Here is a 19,755-nt window from a genome sequence, read left to right on the forward strand (position 1 = left end):
GATAAGCATTGGCAATTTGTGGTTGCATAAAATTGATGAGGAAAGCCCTAACCGAATTATTCTCACACTCCCACTTGTCAAAAAGTGCTCCGACAGAAGTGGGCTTCACAGTATCACTGCTAAAGTGCCCATAAAATCCACGGGAGCCAATGGAAATATAGCACGAGCTTGACCACATTAAATATTTTGTGCCATCCAACTTAACTGAACAATCTGGGAAAGAGAAATAATTTTCATGAGGAGAAGCATCCATCCCAGTAGATGCTAAAAAGATCTCAGAAGTCCCAGGCATATTAGAGCGTGTGGCTGTTAATCACAAGGGAGAGAAAAAGGATAGAAATCTCCCCAAAAAAATTGCAACCAACAGGGAGTTGCCCTAGGATCACCAACACATTAGAAATCAGGCATCAATATGCCTAAATTGATTCCAAGTACAATTCCAAGAAGAAGATCACACACAAAAAAAATATTGCAGGCTCTCTCTACTTCATCGTATTATGGAAAAAGAGCCAATAGAACAAAGGAGGGAAAAAAAGGGCCCTTGGTGGTTTAAAAAGGAGCCACTGAGGGTTGCGGTGAGATGGAGGTGCTCCCGCTGGCTCTCGATGTCGCTAGAAGACAAGGGAGAGCCGTCGGGAGTGTGGAACATAGTTATCAAGGCGGGAAGGCAGCCATGGCGTTTTAGAGGGTCAAAAAGCAAGGTGCCCGCCTAGGCGTCCAAAGAGCCTGGACACCATGGCATCACCATGGCGACGCCTTGATAACTATGGCGTGGAAAGGAGAGGGAGGTAGTAGGGTGAAGCAGCGGTAGGCTTAGATGGTGGCGGAAGGGCTAGGCGATGGTGGTGATGGTGCTGGTAATGAGAAAAAAAGAGAGAAGAGGGAGATAGATGGATCGACTAGGGTTGTGGATTCCCAGGATGATCCTTCTCTAATACCATGTTTGTGAATGGGGAAAAATCAGACTTGTGTAATGTGACACGGTCCCTCTTTATTTATAATGTAAAGGAGAACATTCCAGAATAAAAATAAGACCAAAATAGCCATATAACAAATAGTACAATTCTACCCTTATACCCATTACAACACCAATTGTAAAGAGTAACCACGAATTACTCGTCTTCATAATTGGGGGACAGATACTAGTCCCTAAAGTGAGCTTTCAAGGCCTTCCAAGTAGAAACAGGCAACTATCCTTGTTCCTTAAGCAATTGTTCTGCTCCAACCGACCATATTTCAATGAACATCATTGCGAGTGAATCCTTCTATATTCCGCATGTCATGCCAACCAAACTACTGTTCGATGGCTGTAAGCCAATGAAGATCACTTGCAGCTAGAGCATGGTTCTGCCCGCTCTCCCCTTATTTATTTACTTTGGCCTTGGAAGTTCTCTCTAGAGATATCTAGATTTGCAATGACCAGTTGCTTATCTCTCCGATGCCCAAGTGCAAAGCCCTTAAGCTTACTCACCTGGCCTTTGCTGATGACTTGATGTTCTTCTCCAAGGCCTCGATCAGCTCGCTTGAGTCTATTCTGCTTTGCCTTCAGCACTTCCATGAGCTTTTAGGTTTGCGCATCAATCTGGCCAAGTCTTTGATGTTCTTTGCAGGGGCGCCTGAGTCAGACAAAGCTGCCTTCTTGGAGAAATCAGGTTTTCTTGAAGGTCACCTTCCAGTCAAATACCTAGGGCTTCCTCTAATTCCGGCAAGACTTTCAACCCACCACTGTACCCCTATGCTTGATCTTATTAGGAAGAGACTCCAACTTTGGAAGAGTAAGCTCTTATCCTATGCTGGGAGAGCGGTTCTCATCAAATCATTCCTAGAATCTTCCTATATATTCTGGTCTGGTATCTTTGGTCTCCCACAATCGGTTATAAAATCCCTGGAGGCTCTCTTGGCTGCTTTTCTTTGGAAGGGAAAGGATTCTTCTAGATTCCTTCATCCAATTAGTTGGGCAGCTGTGTGTCTTCCAAAAAAAGAAGGTGGTCTTGGTATTCGTAGAATAAAAGAAGTGAACTCTGCAGGTATTATCAAGCTCATTTGGAAGATTGCCTCCAAGCAGAAAAGTATTTGGGTTGACTGGTTATACTCTGGCTTGCTTCGCCAAGACTCTATCTGGACTGCTTCAGCCTCTCCCGATGCTTCTTGGGTTTGGCGTAAGATCCTTGCCAGCCGACATCTGGTTCTACATACCATCCGCTCCAGCAATGGCGATGGCCTCTCCTCTTACTTGTGGTTAGACCACTGGCACCCCATGGGAATCCTCTTACACATGGTCACCCCGAGATCCATTTATGCTTCAGGTCTCAACAGACTCTCTTTAGTGGCTGATATCATTGATCAAGACGGTTGGGCTCCTCCTCCTACCTCCTCTACCACTCTTGGCCTTCTCTGGAATGAGCTCCATTCTATTTTCAGAAGGCCTGCCCCTAGAGGTGACTGTGTTACTTGGAAGACAAACAACTCTTGCTCTTTCTCTTCCAAGGCTGCCTGGAATCTTATTAGGATGCATGGACAGCTGGTCCCGTGGCGCAAGCTTCTTTGGTTCAAGCATCACATCCCTCGTCACTGCTTCACAGCTTGGAGAATTTTTAACAATTGTTTGCCTACCCAGTCTTTCCTTCGTGCTAGACAGATCCCAGTCTCTACAGCCTATTGCCTTTGCTGGAATGGTATTGAAGACTTGGATCACCTCTTCTTTGAGTGCCCCACTGCCTCTGCAATCTGGAAAGGAGTCTTGTCTAAGTGTTGGCCTGCTCGCAGAAGGATCCTCCCTTTCTCAAGGGAATGGATTTGGATTGACATGACCTTCGCCGGCCATTCGATTTGCGACTCCGCTGGCAAATTAGCTTTTTGTGCAGCCCTCAACCACATTTGGATGGAGCGTAACATCAGGAAATGGACCTCCAACTCTCGCTCCTTTCAAAAGATTTGGGATTCCATTTCCTTTGAAATCAAAGCTAAGCTCTCGCTAGCTCCTCCATCTTGCTGTACTGACACCCCAAGGAACAGACTCATTGTTGATTCCTGGGGTCTCTCAAATGTTTCTTTTGTTGTTGCAGCCGGCCGCTAGCTTTGCTACAGCCTGGTTTTTATTTTTCTTTCTTCCCCTCGGGGCCTCTTGTTCTCCTTCTCTTTTGGTAATGAAATTCTTATTCATCCAAAAAAAAAGATCACTTGCAGCTTGAATTTCCTAGGATCCACATGTACCTTCTTTGAATTGCATCAGGTTGATCATATGAACCACTTCTTGGGCCTTCTTCATCCACAATGTTACTCTCTGGGCCAGTAGCGAGGCTTGTGACTATCAACCACAAGCGGAAACCTTGGATCTCACTTTAGTTGGCTGTATAAATCAGCACAAAATTATCAGCAGCTTTTCCTCCCCATGGATATGAGCACTTAACACAGCTTCCCACTAATTGCTTGCTGGATGTTCAGTTACTTCAGAATTATCAGGAGTTTGGTACACCAGCATTCCCCTCCAACACATCTAAGCTCTCCATTTATCATAGAGATGAGATCAACCCTTTTTCAGTGAATCTTTCACTACAAGTTAGACAGTGCCATGTGCAGGTTCTGATAACAAATTTTATTTAGGATCTCAAAGACATCATGGTTGGACAAACAGGTTATGAAAAGACATGTCACCCAAGTCGAGTCGATTTTGGACAAAACCTGGTAGAAGAGTCATGGAGACTACAGTGGGCAAAAAAATGACCTGACTCTTCTTGCGTCAATTCAAAGTTTTATTGTATCACTGCTCAGGAGCAAATCATCAGAACTTTTTTATTGCTACTATCCTATCTGCAACTGCTCATCTCCTAAGCAAATCCTTATTACAATTCCTTTCATTGAGGGAAGACCTTTGGCCAGCCTGGCTACTCCTTCAACAGCCAGGAAGAAGACTTGGGGAGAAAGTCCAGTCATGCAATCGTAAAGGACATTCCAGTGGGAAAGGAACTTCTATGGCAGTTTCAATTGGGCTTGTGGTGGTCCTTGGGTCACCGGCAGAAAGAGAGGGATTGATTAGTGAGTTACTCTCAATAGCCATACAGAGATTTTATTTGGAAGCAAAAGCTGGTATTGCCAAAATGTGGGCACCTCATAATAGAATCTATTACATTCTCTTAGATTCGTTTGAGAGCCTATAGTTCAAAAAATAATCCAGGTCAGACAGCATGGCTCATTAAATAAAGATAACTTTTGGCCTAAGAGAACTGTTTAGAGATCAAGGATCTATTCCCAGTCAAACAAACCTTTGTACTGCAATGCATAGTCATCAAGCTGTTGCCTAGTCCAGGTGGAATCGAGAGTCCATGGCATGATGTCGCTTTATTGGATGCAGGAAACGCGACCACCTTGGTCACCTGGGTGTTGCTTAGGCATTGCACTGGACACCTAAGCCCACCTTGTGGCCTGGCGGACGCCTTATTGTGGGGTCTGCTTTTTTTTATTTTTTAAACTACATGAAATTGATACTAATTTAGTGTAGGGCTCAATACATACTTACATAGTACATGCTCTATATTCTATTTCTTAATTATATGCTATTACACTCTTAGTTTATTGCTTTGTCTTTCGATGAATTTTCTTATGCATACTCATTTGTTTATTATATGTTGACTTCTCATATTAGATCATTACTAGCATATTGCAATGATACAGCTTATATGCTGATTGTTGATGGGGCTTAATGTTGATTCTTGATGTAGCATATATGCATAATTATATCATTTGTATACTGCATACAATGCACACCTAGGGCGCCCCTCCACCACCTTGGGTCGCCTTGACAACTATGCTGCAATGGACACTAAGGAGTGAAGGCAGGTATGGATAAGATCTAAACAATTAATCCCCAATTGAATGACGATGGGAGGTTAAGGTGTGAATGCAGGTTGTGTTCTGAAATGGCTGACGAAGAAAATCATTTGGTTTTTAGGTGCCAGTTTTGTGGCTGCAGTGCAGATGAGGACGACGTCAGCTGGTGGAGAGGGCAGGGATTTTTCTGCACCTTAATATCAGTATTGGAAGAATGTGAGAGTGGACCAGAGGAAGGGCAAAAAAAGTGCTGAGAATGTTGGTTTACAATTGCTACAGCACATGACTTTGAAAGTCTCCCTTTTCGTAGTGCCAATGCATATGGGAGAGAAATGCTGGAATATTTGAAGAGGTAATGGGCCCATTTGAAAGCAGGATTCTCATTGAGGATCCGGTAAAATTTGTTTAGGATCTTCGTAAAGCCAAAATTTTCTGATTACAGCCAGATAATATTTTATTTTACCTTTTGATTTAAAAGAAAAATAAAAAAACAAGCCTTTGTACTAAAAAGGGAACAACAATTATTCCTGCCACCCCCCAAATCCCGATACAAGTACAGTTCATGAAAAAGTAAGATTGTATCAATTGCTCCTGAAAATACGAAAGCTTCACTAGCAGTTAACTAGGTAGTCACCTAACCAAGTTTGGCTGCGTAGGCAGGGAATCAGCACTAAGGAAGCTTTGCTGACTCCCAAAATGGATACACATTTTGGCAACACGTACTACTCATGGTATATTTTAATCCAGAAGCACTTCACCACTTGAAAACAAAAAGGCCTCCTTTTTCTATTTGAACTTAAGAAGTAAACACTTCAAAAGCTCAAATTACAGGGGAAGAGTCAAATATATGGTGGGGCACAAAGCTTGATGTGGAAAATCGAGAGGCCTCTATGGCCCTCTCGGAATTCCATATATCAAACCAAGGTGTTACACATTAAAAGACAAACTGTCCACTCAAAAAACCTTATAAGTTATAACTTATAACCAATAACTACATATCAGATTATCACGTAAAAGTATAGACCTAGAATTAAAATTAAAGCTCACTTGCTCATCAGTGATCTTAATGGAACCAACTTTAAAAAGTAAGCTAAAAAAGGGCGTACCCAGTGCACAAGGCTCCCCCCACTGCAGGGTCTGGGGAGGGTCATATTGTACGCAGCCTTTTACCCCCACTTCGAGGAGAGGCTGTTTTCCTATTCGAACCCGCGACCACTAGGTCGCAATGGAGCAACCTTACCGTTGCACCAAGGTCCGCTCTCTCTGAAATAAAATAAAATAAAAATACAATATCAAATACCATAACAGGGTTGGATTCTACATCTGCTTCCTACTCATCAGGAATCTATATCAATAACTGCAAAAGTAAGTACCTTGAATCCTTGGCTAAGAGCAACATCAATTATACTCTTCCGCGTAATACCAGGCAAAATAGTCCCTTTTATTGCTGGAGTGGAAATAACTGAATCCTATGAGTGCATAACCAATGAAAGATGAAGAATTAGTTGACCTACATAGTATTGAAAGCAGATCTTACACCATGACATAATTTTTTTGAACTAGAACACTGACCATGCCCAGATGACCTAAGCAAATATGCTACTTTCAGAAAAATGAGTAAATATGGAGCACCAGATGAAATAAATGTCAGTGAAATATTTTGAGATATGTGACGGTGAAATGATGGAGAGAATCACAAGATCATTTCAAGGCTAAATATAAGCAACAGTGAAACAGAAACCACATGCACATGCTATTCTGCAAACAACTCATAAATTCCCGACTATTGTGTATGCTGATATATGGAAAGCAAATAGTTTATCACTGACATCAAAGGATCCTTTAACCAATAAATGCAACCAAGTATAGAACAAATGATAAACTCAACAGCAAGGAATGGATACAACTAGAATTTACAGCCCCTGGTATAGTCTGATTTCTGCTAAGGGTGCCTCAAACTCTTTCCCTTCTTTTTTTTCAAATAAATGACAATATATTGATTACAGAATAAGGATAATTATGATTCCCTCTATTGAGTTGTTGTATTGTAACCTCTATATTTTCTTCACAGTAGTTATTTTTCATAAAGGAAAAGATAATAATCCTCCCTGAACAACAGTTCTGGGAATGCTTGACGTTAAAGGGAAAGAAATCAGCAACCATAGAGCCCATTTATTACTCAATCTTTGACAATTAGTATGTATACCTTCACAACAAAAACATTACAAGAGGAAACCTCCTCCAGATATCTATTGTGGACAGAATCAAGGTACAGGACATCAGAATAGCCTTTGGCTTTTGCTGCACTTTGTGCTTTCAGAACCTACATAAAAGTCAAATAATTAAAATAATGGAGTGAACTAAAAGGTAAGTAAGCATAATATGAATAGAGTAAATAAAAAAGAAAGAAACTTCTTACTGAACAAAGCAGGTTATCTATGTTCCCCGTCCCAACCCCCCAACACACAACAAAAAAAAGGGCAGATAAACAACAAAACATTATTTTGCTGCATACACAACAAAGCTCTGCTCCTGAAGGAGGAAAGAAATACATTTCAAACAAAATTCATTATTCTGTTCAGCAAGACTTTGAATATTTTAAATTGCTAAACCCACTTCCTCATAAATTAATATCAACATCCATGTGGTTTGAGTTAAAAAGATTTTAGACCCATCTTGTGTTTGGGATTGCAAAGTTTCAATGAATAACGACCCTACTGATATTTTCTAGGTTTTCATGCTGGCTCAGTTATGAGTCGGTCATCTCCAGCTAGATCCATCATGAACCAATCATTCTTCATACACTATGATTCTATCCCCAGAAGTTCAGCATCACCAGAAAAAAATTTATAGGAAACACAAGATATCTTAAAACAAACAGTATATAAGTCGCAAAAGTTTGAATGATAGAGATGACCCCACAAGAGAGAAAAATAAACAAGAGACAACTCTATTTACAAACATTCCCACCCAAAACCCAGGACTTATGTCCACCAACTTCACAGTCCCCAAGAGAATTTCAGCACGGGCAAGGTTTTGGACTCCTCTCTCCCCACTGGAGGGGGGTAGGGTTTACAGCCCATGTTTAGGGGTCCCATATTTCACCCAAACTATTTGTTCTTCTTGCCCTTTCCAGGTGTCTTACTGGCTAATCCACCAGGTTCAGAACTTCAGATTGGGTTCATGCACTTTGAACCTGATCCATCATGATCCAATCAATTTTTCAGGAGAAGGGCCCGGTTACACTGGACAAGTGGCCCCAATTTTCTTTCCCCAGATCAGTTGATCTCAACCAGTTCGAAATTTGCTTCGGGTTGAGCATCCTACACTCTGACTAACTCAACCCCACTAATTCATTGCCACAACCCTCATAAGGTCAAATTTTACTAGAGTTGAAAAAAAAAATTGATGACATGCAAAGCATGACTCGATGAGGAGATGTAAATAAATGCAAAAATGTGCAGAGACAATATAAGAAATACTAAGGATTAAAACTGATATTTTGGATACACTTAAATAGTCACAGGCACAACTGAAGATATATTCCAGGACTAAGACTGAAACAATGATATATGTTGACACTCAAGCATAATCATCAGAAAGAAGGCTACATCACATGGATAACTCACCGCAGCATAGTTTCCAATAGTCTTTACACCTCCAGTTCCACCAGGAGTTGCACGATGGAATTCATTCTCAACGATCAAATGAATTGGTGCTAGTCCCTCCTGGAATCAATGAAATAAAGGAAAGATTGATAACTATAATGGAAATATCTGCAAAAAGACAGAATGTATCATACAGAAAAGCTGAGGACCATAAAAATAAAGAAAAAATAAATAAAATGGGATATACATGGGTGGGGAAGAGATAAAAATGAGAAAGCAGCCTACAAATTTCAAGTTAATTTATTATAGATCAGTCATGTAAAAGACATTAAAGTATTAGAAAAACATAAGAAGTGGCCAATCACCAATTAGCCACAATTGCTCTTTGTTTTAGAATCTACGTAATAAAGGTAGTTTGGGAACTAGTTTAGTATCTTGTTATCTTATGTTGTAATTTTGCTTTTTAACCTTTTACCTCCCTAGGGAAGTGTTTGTAATTTTTTCTTCATGTTAGTAAATCAAATAGGGGAGAGGAAACTTTACTCTCTCACATTCGGTTGCACATCTCCTTCTCTCTTCTTCTCCTCTCTTTTCTTCCCTCATCTTTTCTTCTTCTTTTCTCACCTCCTACCTTCTCCTCTCCTCTCTTGAATCGATCCTTACACCATTTACAACTTGGTATCAGAGTGTAGTTTGAGAGTCGAGTCAGTCGACCAAGCTTTCACATCCCTTACACCTCTCTTTGGAACCCTAGAAAAGTAGAGGGTTCCAATAGAGACTATACCATGTAAACAAACACATCTAGAAGATCTATTGAAGTTTCTCATCACCTCGAAGGCATAATGGAAGAAGTTTGGAGATTGGGAAGACTATTCGAAGAAGCAAAAAACCCCTTGGTCACTACTGCCAGTTTTTTCCTCTCTTCTGGTTTCTCCTCCATCGAGCAGTATTTGGAAATGGGGCTGGGCTCGCTAGAGTCGCCCAAGGGGTGGCTTTCAACCCTCCAAGGCCTTGCTTACTAAAGAGATGAGTTGGTGGAGCACAACCCATCCTCCTCCAAGCTGCCAGGTACCGCCAGATTTGTGTTTTTTGCCCTTATTTATGCTCGAAATGCTTTGTATTGTGAGTTTGGTTGCTATTGGTTGGTGAGTTATATCATTTGGGACTTAAATGTTGTCATGGAAAGAAGCTAAATCGTGAAGGGTGTATGTGAGTTGGTTTTCTTCAAGTTTTTTGTGTTTACCAACTTGCTGGACTTTTTTTTTTTTTCGAGTATTAGGAATAATTTTTTTTTGGATAGAGTGTACTCCCCATTTGGTTTGGGTATCATCCCCACTTTCTACGTGTGTTCCCACATTATGTTAGAGGTTGGAAGAAGAGGCCAAGGGCCACCCGGGGGAATGATAGGGATAGATTCAGCTATGATCACTGTGGGAAATCTGGGCACACTAGAAAGAGATGTTGGATGCTTTATTGCTGTTAACCTGGTATGCATGGCCGCAGGAGAGGAAGAGCCAGAGCACACACTATGATGACTGAGGTTGAACCTATAGGATATCTATTTAGACTATAGACAGACACTAGTTCTCTCACTCAAGATGATATTGTAATGTTTCGCAGGGTTATGTTATAACTGGATAGCTCTTCTTTTACACCTACAGTGCAAGATTCTTCAGCTTCCACCTTACAGGCCTCTACACTTGCTTCTTCCACTGGCTCTTCGTGGGTCATTGACTCTGGAGCCATTGACCATATGACCAGCATATCTCAGTGTTATGACTCCTACTCTATCTGTTCTAGTAAGGAAAAGGTTAGGGTTGCTAATGGTTCTCTTTCTTCTATTTTTGGTAAGGGTAGTATCCGTGTTACTTCTTCTATTTCCCTCGACTCTGTTCTTCATGTTCCAAAGTTTAACACTAACTTCTTATCTGTGAGCCAACCAAATCCTTGATTTTTTCCATCTCATTGTGTTTTTCAGGATTTGGTGGCAGAGGATTATTGGCAGTGGACGTGAGGAAAACGAACTCTACCTTCTTCATCCAGGAAAATCCCCTCTACCTATTACTCAGTCCTACGCGTGTGGGCGTAGTGACAATAGAACCCTTGACCATGTGATGTTGTGGCATCAACGTTTGGGCCACCCTTCTTTTCGTGTTATGAGGAACAAATTGCTACACTTGTTTTCTTCTGGTTTTTTTTCCCATATATTTCAATGTGAACCTTGTTTATTTGCTAAACATTGTCATTCTTCTTATCCTTACCATGGCAATGGATCCACTGTTCCCTTTCATATTGTGCATACTGCAGTTTAGGGACCTTCTCCCACTACTTATTTATTTAGTTATCGTTATTTCGCTGCATTTTTTTATGATCATTCCCGGTCAAATTGGACTTTTTTGATGAAACGTAAGAGTGATGTCTATGATGCCTTTAAAAATTTCTATCAACTAGTTTTTACTTAGTTTTCTACTAGAATTCAAATTGTTTGCTCCGATAAAGGGGGTGAGTGCATGTATGGTGGACTCCAGAAATTTTATACCGACAATGACATTATCCACCGGCTTGCTTATGTTGCCATACCCCAACAAAATGGGGTAGTTGAGAGGAAAAATCACTACTTATTGGAAGTCTCTAGGAGTCTCATCTTTGGCATGCATGTCTCTAAGACCTTTTGGTCTGATTCCCTTCTTGCCGCTGCTTTCCTCATTAATCGTATGCCCAGTAAACTTCTTGGTTCCAGATCCCCTTTGGAAACCTTGTCTCCTGAAGCTTTTGCTTTCTCTCTTCCCCCCATCCCCCCAAGGTGTTTGGGTGTCTATTTTGTCCAGGTTCACAAATCTACTAGGACTAAACTTGATCTCAAGTCCCTTAAATGTGTCTTTTTTGGATATTCCTCCTCTACCAAAGGTTATAAGTGGATTAAGTGCTACCATCCTTCTTTCTGCCGGTGATTTCTTTCCAAAGATGTCACCTTCTTTGAGTCTAATCCCTTTTTTGCTCCTCATCAGCATCCTCTTCATGGGGAAAATAGTAGGAGTAAAGAGGCTAGTGATTTCATTCCTTTTTCCCCCCTTGCCTATTCCTCCATTTCAGCTTGATATTGGAAAACATAAAGAGGTGGATATTGTTGATATTTGTGAATTCAGGTGTTGGTTCTGGTAAGGAGAAGAAGTTTTTTTTTTTTTTGGGTGAATAAAGAATATAATTACTAAAGAAAAAAGGAAAGGCCCCCAAAGGGGGAATACAAGAGCCCAAGGCTAGGAGAGCATTAGCTAAGAGGAGCTAGAAGAGAAACATTAGAGAGACCCCAGGAGACAACAATAAGCCTGTTCCTAGGGGTGTCCTTACAAAACGAGGGAGGGGCAGATAGCAGCTTTGAGGAGATTTCAAAGGAAATGGAATCCCATATCTGCTGAAAGGTACGTGATTTGGAGGTCCATTTTCTAATATTCCTCTCCATCCAAATGTGACTAATAGCAACACAGAAAGCCATCTTTCCCACTGAATCACACACAGAAGTTCCTCCATAGGTCATGTCAACCCAAATCCATTCTCTAGAGAAACTGAGAATCCTTCTTTGGGCAGGCCAGCATTTGGAGAGGATGCCTTTCCATATGGCCTTGGAGACTGGGCAATCAAAGAACAGATGAGCCGAGTCTTCCGAGTTGCTCCAACAAAGGCAGCAAGAACTGGACACCTGGATGTGCCGCCTGCGAAGGAAGGCTTGCGTAGGAAGACATTCAGTGAAGACCCTCCAAGCAGTGAAGCAGTGCCTAGGGATGTGATGCCTGAACCACAGAAGCTTCCTCCAAATAGCCATCGGACCTTTCTGCCGGATAAGGTTCCAAGCTCCTTTAGAGGAGAATGCAGGAGAGCTGTTAGCATTCCAAGAGACACTATCTCCCCTAGTAGGCAACCTTCTCCGATAGATCAAGCTCACCCGGATAAGAGATAACTCGGAGAGGAGGTTGGGGAGCCCAGATCATCAAGATGGATAATATCGCCACCCGAGCCTTCCTATGAAGACCGAAGCATAATAACCCTAGGGGTGACAAGATGGAGTAATATTCCTTTAGGGTGCCAGTTGTCCAGCCACAGAGAGGTGGAGAGTCCATCTCCAATGTGATTGTGGATATGACTTTGAACAAGATGACGAGCTTCTAGGATCTTGCGCCAAACCCAAGAAGCCTCAGAGGAGACAGTAACAGTCCAAATAGAGTCGTGGCGGAGGAGTCTCGAGTAAACCCAGTCAACCCAAATGCTCTTTTTCTTAGAGGCTATCTTCCAAATGAGCTTGATAATACCAGCCCGGTTAGCTTCTTTGATCCTTCTGATACCCAGACCACCCTCCTTTTTTGGGAGGCAGACTGAAGCCCATTTGAGAGGGTGGAGAAACCTAGGCGTGTCGAGCCTTTCCGAGGTAAGCGGCTAACAAGGATTCCGGGACTTGATGGAAGCTTGCAACCCATAGATGCCGGACCAGTAGATGTAGGAAGCTTGTAGGAGATCCGATGAGGACCATCTACCAAAGATAGAAGAGGAGCTTGGCTTTCCATAATCAAGCCTTTTCCGATGAGATCCAACATGGGAGTGCAAGGATGAGCGAGAGCCTGGCCGGGATCAAAGGGAGACCCGGATACTTGATCGGTAGATGGCCTTCAAGGAAACCAGAGTGTCAAGAAACTCCTTTTGTCCAATTCGGAATACCAGCAAAGAAGATGAGGGATTTGTTAGGATTGATGCGGAGCCCTGAAGTGGCATGGAATTGACGAAGATAAAGCAATATACACTCGAGCGAGGCTATGGAGGCTTTGGAGAAAATCATCAAGTCATCTGCAAAAGCAAGGTGGGTAAGCTTTAAAGCTTTGCACTTGGGCATAGGAGTAATGAGCTGCTGATCAGTACAAGACTGCAAATGTCTAGAGAGGACTTCCAGAGCCAAGGTGAACAAGTAAGGAGATAAAGGGCACCCCTGCCGGATGCCTACAGTAGCACCAAAGTAACCTGCCGGGCTGCCATTGAGGAGAACAGAGAACTTGGGAGAGGAGAGGCAGTGAGTAATCCAGTTGACAAAAGGCATAGGGAACCCCATCTTGAGCATAACTTGAGAAATGAAATCCCATCTGAGAGAGTCAAAAGCCTTGTGAATGTCAATCTTCAAGAGAATAGAGGGCGAATGATTTTTCCTGTCAAACCCTCTCACTAAGTCATTGCAAAGGAGGATGTTGTCGAGATGTTCTGCTGGGATGAAAGCTGATTGGTTTGCCCGACCGACGATCAACAACACTCTTGAGTCTTCTGGCTAAGATCTTTGCAATAAACTTGTAGATGATATTGCAGAGAGCAATGGGCCTATAGTCATTCATCAAGGATGCACCCTCCTTCTTCGGGATAAGACAAAGGAAAGTGTGATTGACCCCTTTAATCTGACTGGGGTTAAAGAAGAAGCGACAATGGCTGCTATTAGGTCTTCCTTTATGATATCCCAAGCAAGAAGAAAGAAGCCCATGCTGAACCCATCCGGCCCTGGAGCCCCCGAGACCTTGAGAGAGTGAATTGCATCTAAAATCTCCTCTTCTTTGGGGATAGAACTCAAAGCTTCCAAGTGGATGGCGAGGAATAAACTTGTTTAGCGATTGACTTTGCAGAGGAACATGATCCGGGAGAGGAGCATTGAAAATGTCATCGAAGTGTTTAATGACCAGCTCCTTTATATCCTTGGCGGTGGTTGCTATAGAGCCATCGTGGAAGTATGGATGATGGAGTTAACATTGACATTTGCCTTGACAGACCGATGGAAGTAAGCATTGTTTGAGTCGCCTAAGTCAAGCCATTTGATTCTTGATTTCTGCTTTAAGAAGCTCTCTTCCCTAGAGAGCAAAGTATTGAGCTCCACAGTGAGATCTTTTTCAGATTTAGCCAGAGAAATATTCAGCATATCAGTTTGCAGCTGCACCTGAACTGATAGGAGCCTCTCCTTGCAATCAGCAACTTGAATTGAAATATCACCAAAAGTAGTCTTGTTCCAGCTCTTAAGGGACTCCTTTACAATGCGAAGCTTTCTAGCAAAAGCCACAAGAGGGGAGGAGAAGGCTGGAACAGGTTTTGCCCAGGCCTCAGTAACAGTGGGCAAGAAGGAAGGATGAGAGGACCACATATCAAAATACTTGAAGGGTTTTGGGCCGAAAGAAGTGTAAGGCTGAATGGTAAGAATTATAGGAGAGTGATCAGAGATGTCGGGGTTCTCAAAGGTAGTGTTTGAGTTAAAATAATACCGCAAGCGTACGGGTCAATCGTAGCTACGGGTCGAACACGAGGAGATATATGCCACTCTATTTAATTAACTTAAAAGTAATGCAAAGTGGACCAAATTAAAGTGTTAAATTAAACTAATGAAAATTAATGCATCCTAACTCATAAGCATCTAACAAAATTAAGGGATTAAATTGGCGTCCTAACACATGAACATCTAACCTATCAAACTAAAGCGAATTGAAAGGAATAACAAAAACGTAGCCACACTTCATAATCACATAAAAAGAAATAAGGGAATAAAAGTGCATCCACATACCACAACCATATAAAAAAAATAAAAGAAATAGAGGGAGAAGAAGAAGAAGATAGAGAGATATAGAGGAAAGGGAGAATGAGATTAAGGGTTTAGAGAATGAGATACCTTGATGTGTTTGAATACTTGAATAAACTCACCATGGCTTCCTCTTCTAAATCTCCATGTCTTGTCATCAACATAGGAACTTAGACTAGGAAGCTTTAAACTAAAACTATTACAACCATTAAACTAGACTTATAAAATCAAAACTAAGAACTTGAAATCAAAACTAAGAACTTAAGCCAAAAATAGGAAAAGAAGAGAAAATTTCACTAAGTGAATGAAATAAAAATTACACTAAAAAACTGAATTAAATTGAACTAGAAACTAACTAAAAACTGAACTAAAACTACTAACTTCTTACAACCCAAAGGGCAAAGGGTATTTATAGGGGGAAGAGAACAGAAGAGAGAAGAGGGAAGTGTAGGAGAAATATTCCCTAAGAAAAGAGAATATTCTCTTCTCCTTCCTCTTTTACAATGCCTTGAATCCTAAGAAAAAAGAAAAAAATAGAAAGAAGAAGAAGAGAAGATTGTTTACATAGACCTTCTATTTCTAGAAAAGTAAACTTCCAATTCTAACAAGTGCTTCCTTTTCTTTGTAGATATCTTCTCCAAGCAATAAAATCAAAACATCTTTGATTTTTCAACTTTCCATAGGTGAGAGAATATCTTTCAAAATAAATCTATCCCAAGTAGAATTTCAAAAGTGCCCTTGAGAAGTTGGAGGAGAGAGAGAGTAAGGGTGATGACTAGGATTCCTTCAAGAATAAATAAAATACCCATTCTGTCCTTCAGGAAACGTGGAGCATGGGGTGCTTATATAGGCCTCACCATTGTGTTCCTTACGAAAAATCACCCAAAATAGACCCAAATTTCGTCCAATTTGGAGTTCGGGAGCCCAAGATATCTCAAGTTGAAGTTGGACTGTCCAGAGCCCTCCAAATGGAATCTTTCGGGTACAGAAAATATAACTTCTGGTTATTGCGTTAAGGCCCCTAGAATCCGAACTTTCGCTTCACTTTATCTTCGGCCGACTGTCAATAATTGCAAATAAACCCCTACAGACCATTTTCACGCTTCGTTACGGAAACGGCCGTAACTTCTTCGTTTCAACTCGGAATCAAGTCTTGTTTGAACCGTTACGAAGCGACTCGATGGGCTACACATCCAAGCCATTAACACCTTTAAACAGCTTAAAAACATTTCCTTAGCATCATCTCCTCCATTTTCACAAGAAATCACCTACAACCTGAAAAGCACAAGAAAGCACCGAGTAACTCTGTCCAATGTGATAAAATGTATGCTTTATGCCCTAAGATTTCACACATAAATGTGCTCATCAGATTCCCCCACACTTGAACGTTTCTTGTCCTCAAGTAAAGCAAAAGAAAAACTAATCTAGAATGCAGAAAATCCTAACTCACTTTCGTAGGAATCACGGTTGCACTTAGCATGTGCAACAAGCCTTTAAACCCCTAGGTTACCCCTAGTGGACGAGTTGTGTCTCGTGAGTGTTTGCAGTGAATATACACCCAAAATTCAATTGTAAATGAATGATGTAAATTTTAATCATAGCATAAGTAGGACAGTGTACATAATCCCAAAAAGTGTTCAACTAAAGATCAAGGAGCCAAAGGTTCCCCCACACTTGAATTTTATCACCCCACATCAATTCAAGTAACAAGCATGCATCAAGTTCAAGGGATCTCCTCATATTTTCTGAACACTACTCACCTTCAAGTAAACCCCCCATAGCATCGATGGAACTAAAGACTTAGGCATTGAGTATTGTTGACCATACTTTTTTTTTTTTTTCAGGCATTAAGGCAAAAGTTTTTTTCTTTCTCAACCACAAACTCTATTTCTACTCCACTACTGTTCTCTGAATGACATGGTGGAGCATACACCAGACACCCAAATACTTGGTAGCTTCGCTTTTTGCATATATCCATAAGACATTGAGACATTGATGCAAGAGTTTTTTTTTTTTTTTTTTGAGTTTCCTTCCAAGGAATTTCGATCAAGTCACCCTGCTTCATGAGGCACAGTGCCCTGTCTAGTCCCAAGGAATTCCACTTTCTTTTCTATTCCTTGTTTTTTTCTTTTTTTCTTTTTTTCATTCACTTCCACTTTCATGCCTTGCCTTGCCACAAACAAATTGGTCTCAACTACTAGCCAAAAGATCAAAGGGTCCATAAAACACAGAGAGGAATCTAGCCATCAAATGAAATAGCGCTTATATTTTTCAATTCAATCCCTCTCACCGGATACAAGCCAATTACCGTCCTTGAAAAGGGATTTTTTATTATTTCGCATGCTAGGACACCTATTTTCCTCTTTCTCTCGCTTTGCAATCAAAGAGACATATGCACAAAACCAAACTATTGTCACAATCAAAATTCACCAATTAAGCCCAACATCCCCCCCACACTTAATTCATGCAGTGCCCTCAATGCATGCATAAAAGAAAAAAATAAGGACAAGGGAGGAGATGAAGGGGCTTACCGGATATAATCAACAAAGAGAATCATGAAGAGGCATGAGCTTTACAAAAAGTGCTAGGAGCAACAACAGAAATCTCAATCCATGGCCAGTAAATGGAGAAATAGCTTCAGACCCAGAAAACACTCGACCATGAATTTTAGTAAAGCGAGAAATAATATGGAAGTTAAGAACAACTGAGAAATATCCAATAGAAAAAACTGTCCTCATGGGATAGTGGAAAATGAAGGCACTAAAACTCAGACCATAAATCCTTCCCTTTTCTTCCATTTGCAATGTAGAATACTTGTCATTCTTTGAAAAATCAACCAAGAACGGATCACAATAAGCATAAAAAGGATTATGAATAACCTCATCTAAATAATCATAAAAAATTGGAGGTTTACTCAAATCAATCCTAGCAATACAACTATCGGCTATTTGCAGAACTTGGTTTGCTAAATAAGGATCATGGAAATATGCATGAAAAGCATCATGACTAACATTGTCCTCCTCAATAAAATCGTCAAATCTAGGAGGTTTGGACAAATCAACATGTGAGACAATGAAATCCTCAAAATGATAATTATCTAAGTTTTCCAAAGAGAGAGGGGGAAATCGAATTTTCTGGGTTTCTATGTTATCATGAAAATCTGATTCTAAATCAATAAAAACACTAGGCTCACTAAAATAAGAAATTTTAGGAAAAAGTTGGACTTCCCCAGGTAGCTCATCAAATCTCGCTTCACTAATTTCCTGGGGAGACTCAATCTCAACAAATAAATCATCATGAAAAGCATCTTGTTGAGAGTGACTCTCATTAACCTCAAATTGGGGTGGTGGACTTTCAATATCATTAAATTGGGGATGAAGTGGTTCATTCTGAACAGGAATCTGGCAACATAGACTAGGTTCAGGCTGACTAGGTAATGTACCCATTTCCTCCTCCTGCACCATGGTGATCAGTTGAGAGAGTTGCTTCTCCATGGTATTTTGGCTTGTTGTGAGAAGATCTATGTATTTCTCAAGTTCATTCAATCGGCCTCCTCACCCATGTTCAAATTCGGGGGTTGGTGGTATGGTTCGAGGAGAGGTGGCCCATTGAGATTGATGGAGGGTTGGGCATTGGAGGACCATACTCGACCATGATATTGAAAATTGGGTGGTCTAGCTTGGTTATTCCATTGATCCCACGAGAAATAGGGATGATCACTCCACCCGTGATTGTAAGTGCCAAAAGAATTATATTGAAATTGAGGACTCACATTCTCATCACCATTGCTACCCCCATAAAGATTAGGGCATCCTTCCATAACATGGATAGTCTGGGGATGTGACCAATCAAAATTTCTCGAAAGCCCATAGTTGGGTTGGGGAGCAAAATTGTACTGGGGTGGTGCAAAATTGTTCTCTATCTCACTACTTTTGGCTTCCCTAACCTGTTTAAACATTTCCTCCAAAATCATGGTTGCCTTAGCATAGGTCCATCTTTCCCCCAAAGTCTTATTTGGAAGTGTATCTCCCATAATTCTAAACTAACCACCTATCCCAAATTGAGGTCTCCCATAAAAATAAAAAATAAAAAAAATTTAAAGAAAAAAAAAGACTAGAAAAAAAAATACTAAAAACAAGAGGGAGCCCAAGGTAGATAGTGCATCTATCCCTCAGAAATCGAAACAATGGTTCCAAAGTTGTAAGGTTGCCATATAGGTTGACAGCAAGGGAACCCGTATAGTCTTCATGAGCCACCTACGGGCGACTCCAAATGGATTCTGATGTAGGGTGGAGGACTACTATACGTTTATGTTTCCAACGCTCTCACTATGTCGCTTTCCTGTTATCAAGAGTGGTCACCTCCAAAGATAAGTCACATGCCAATCCAAACCACCCAACGAATCAAGGGGCACCAAGATTAGCTGGGTTTGGGCATATGAAGGACTTTAGATTGGGCGCACATTATTTGAAACAGAAGAGAAACAAAAGGAGGTTTTCAAAAACTAATTTTTTTTTTCAGAAAAAGAAGAGAAAATAATAAACTAAAACACTTCGAACTACTTAAAAATTAGAAAAATAAAATGGACTATAATCTCCCCGGCAACGGCTCCAAAAACTTGTTTGAGTTAAAATAATACCGCAAGCGTACGGGTCAATCGTAGCTACGGGTCGAACACGAGGAGATATATGCCACTCTATTTAATTAACTTAAAAGTAATGCAAAGTGGACCAA

At 40.9% G+C, this 19,755-nt stretch overlaps 1 protein-coding gene across 3 annotated transcripts in view; it reads right to left on the reverse strand.

The window, feature by feature from the left end:
• LOC122667626 (branched-chain amino acid aminotransferase 2, chloroplastic-like) overlaps positions 1-19,755 on the reverse strand; it is a 51,307-nt gene that overhangs the window by 9,616 nt on the left and 21,936 nt on the right. For 2 of the 3 annotated variants that reach the window (XM_043863984.1, XM_043863983.1), the window contains exons 6-8: positions 8,457-8,555; positions 7,034-7,150; positions 6,201-6,296 (exon numbers count right to left, since the gene is read on the reverse strand). In XM_043863984.1, the coding sequence (XP_043719919.1) occupies positions 6,201-6,296; positions 7,034-7,150; positions 8,457-8,555 (312 nt within the window). The remainder of the gene's footprint in view (positions 1-6,200; positions 6,297-7,033; positions 7,151-8,456; positions 8,556-19,755) is intronic. The other variant, XM_043863985.1, reaches the window with a different exon arrangement.

This window comes from Telopea speciosissima, chromosome 7 (assembly GCF_018873765.1).
Source record: "Telopea speciosissima isolate NSW1024214 ecotype Mountain lineage chromosome 7, Tspe_v1, whole genome shotgun sequence".
In the NCBI taxonomy this organism is placed as follows: Eukaryota; Viridiplantae; Streptophyta; class Magnoliopsida; order Proteales; family Proteaceae; genus Telopea; species Telopea speciosissima.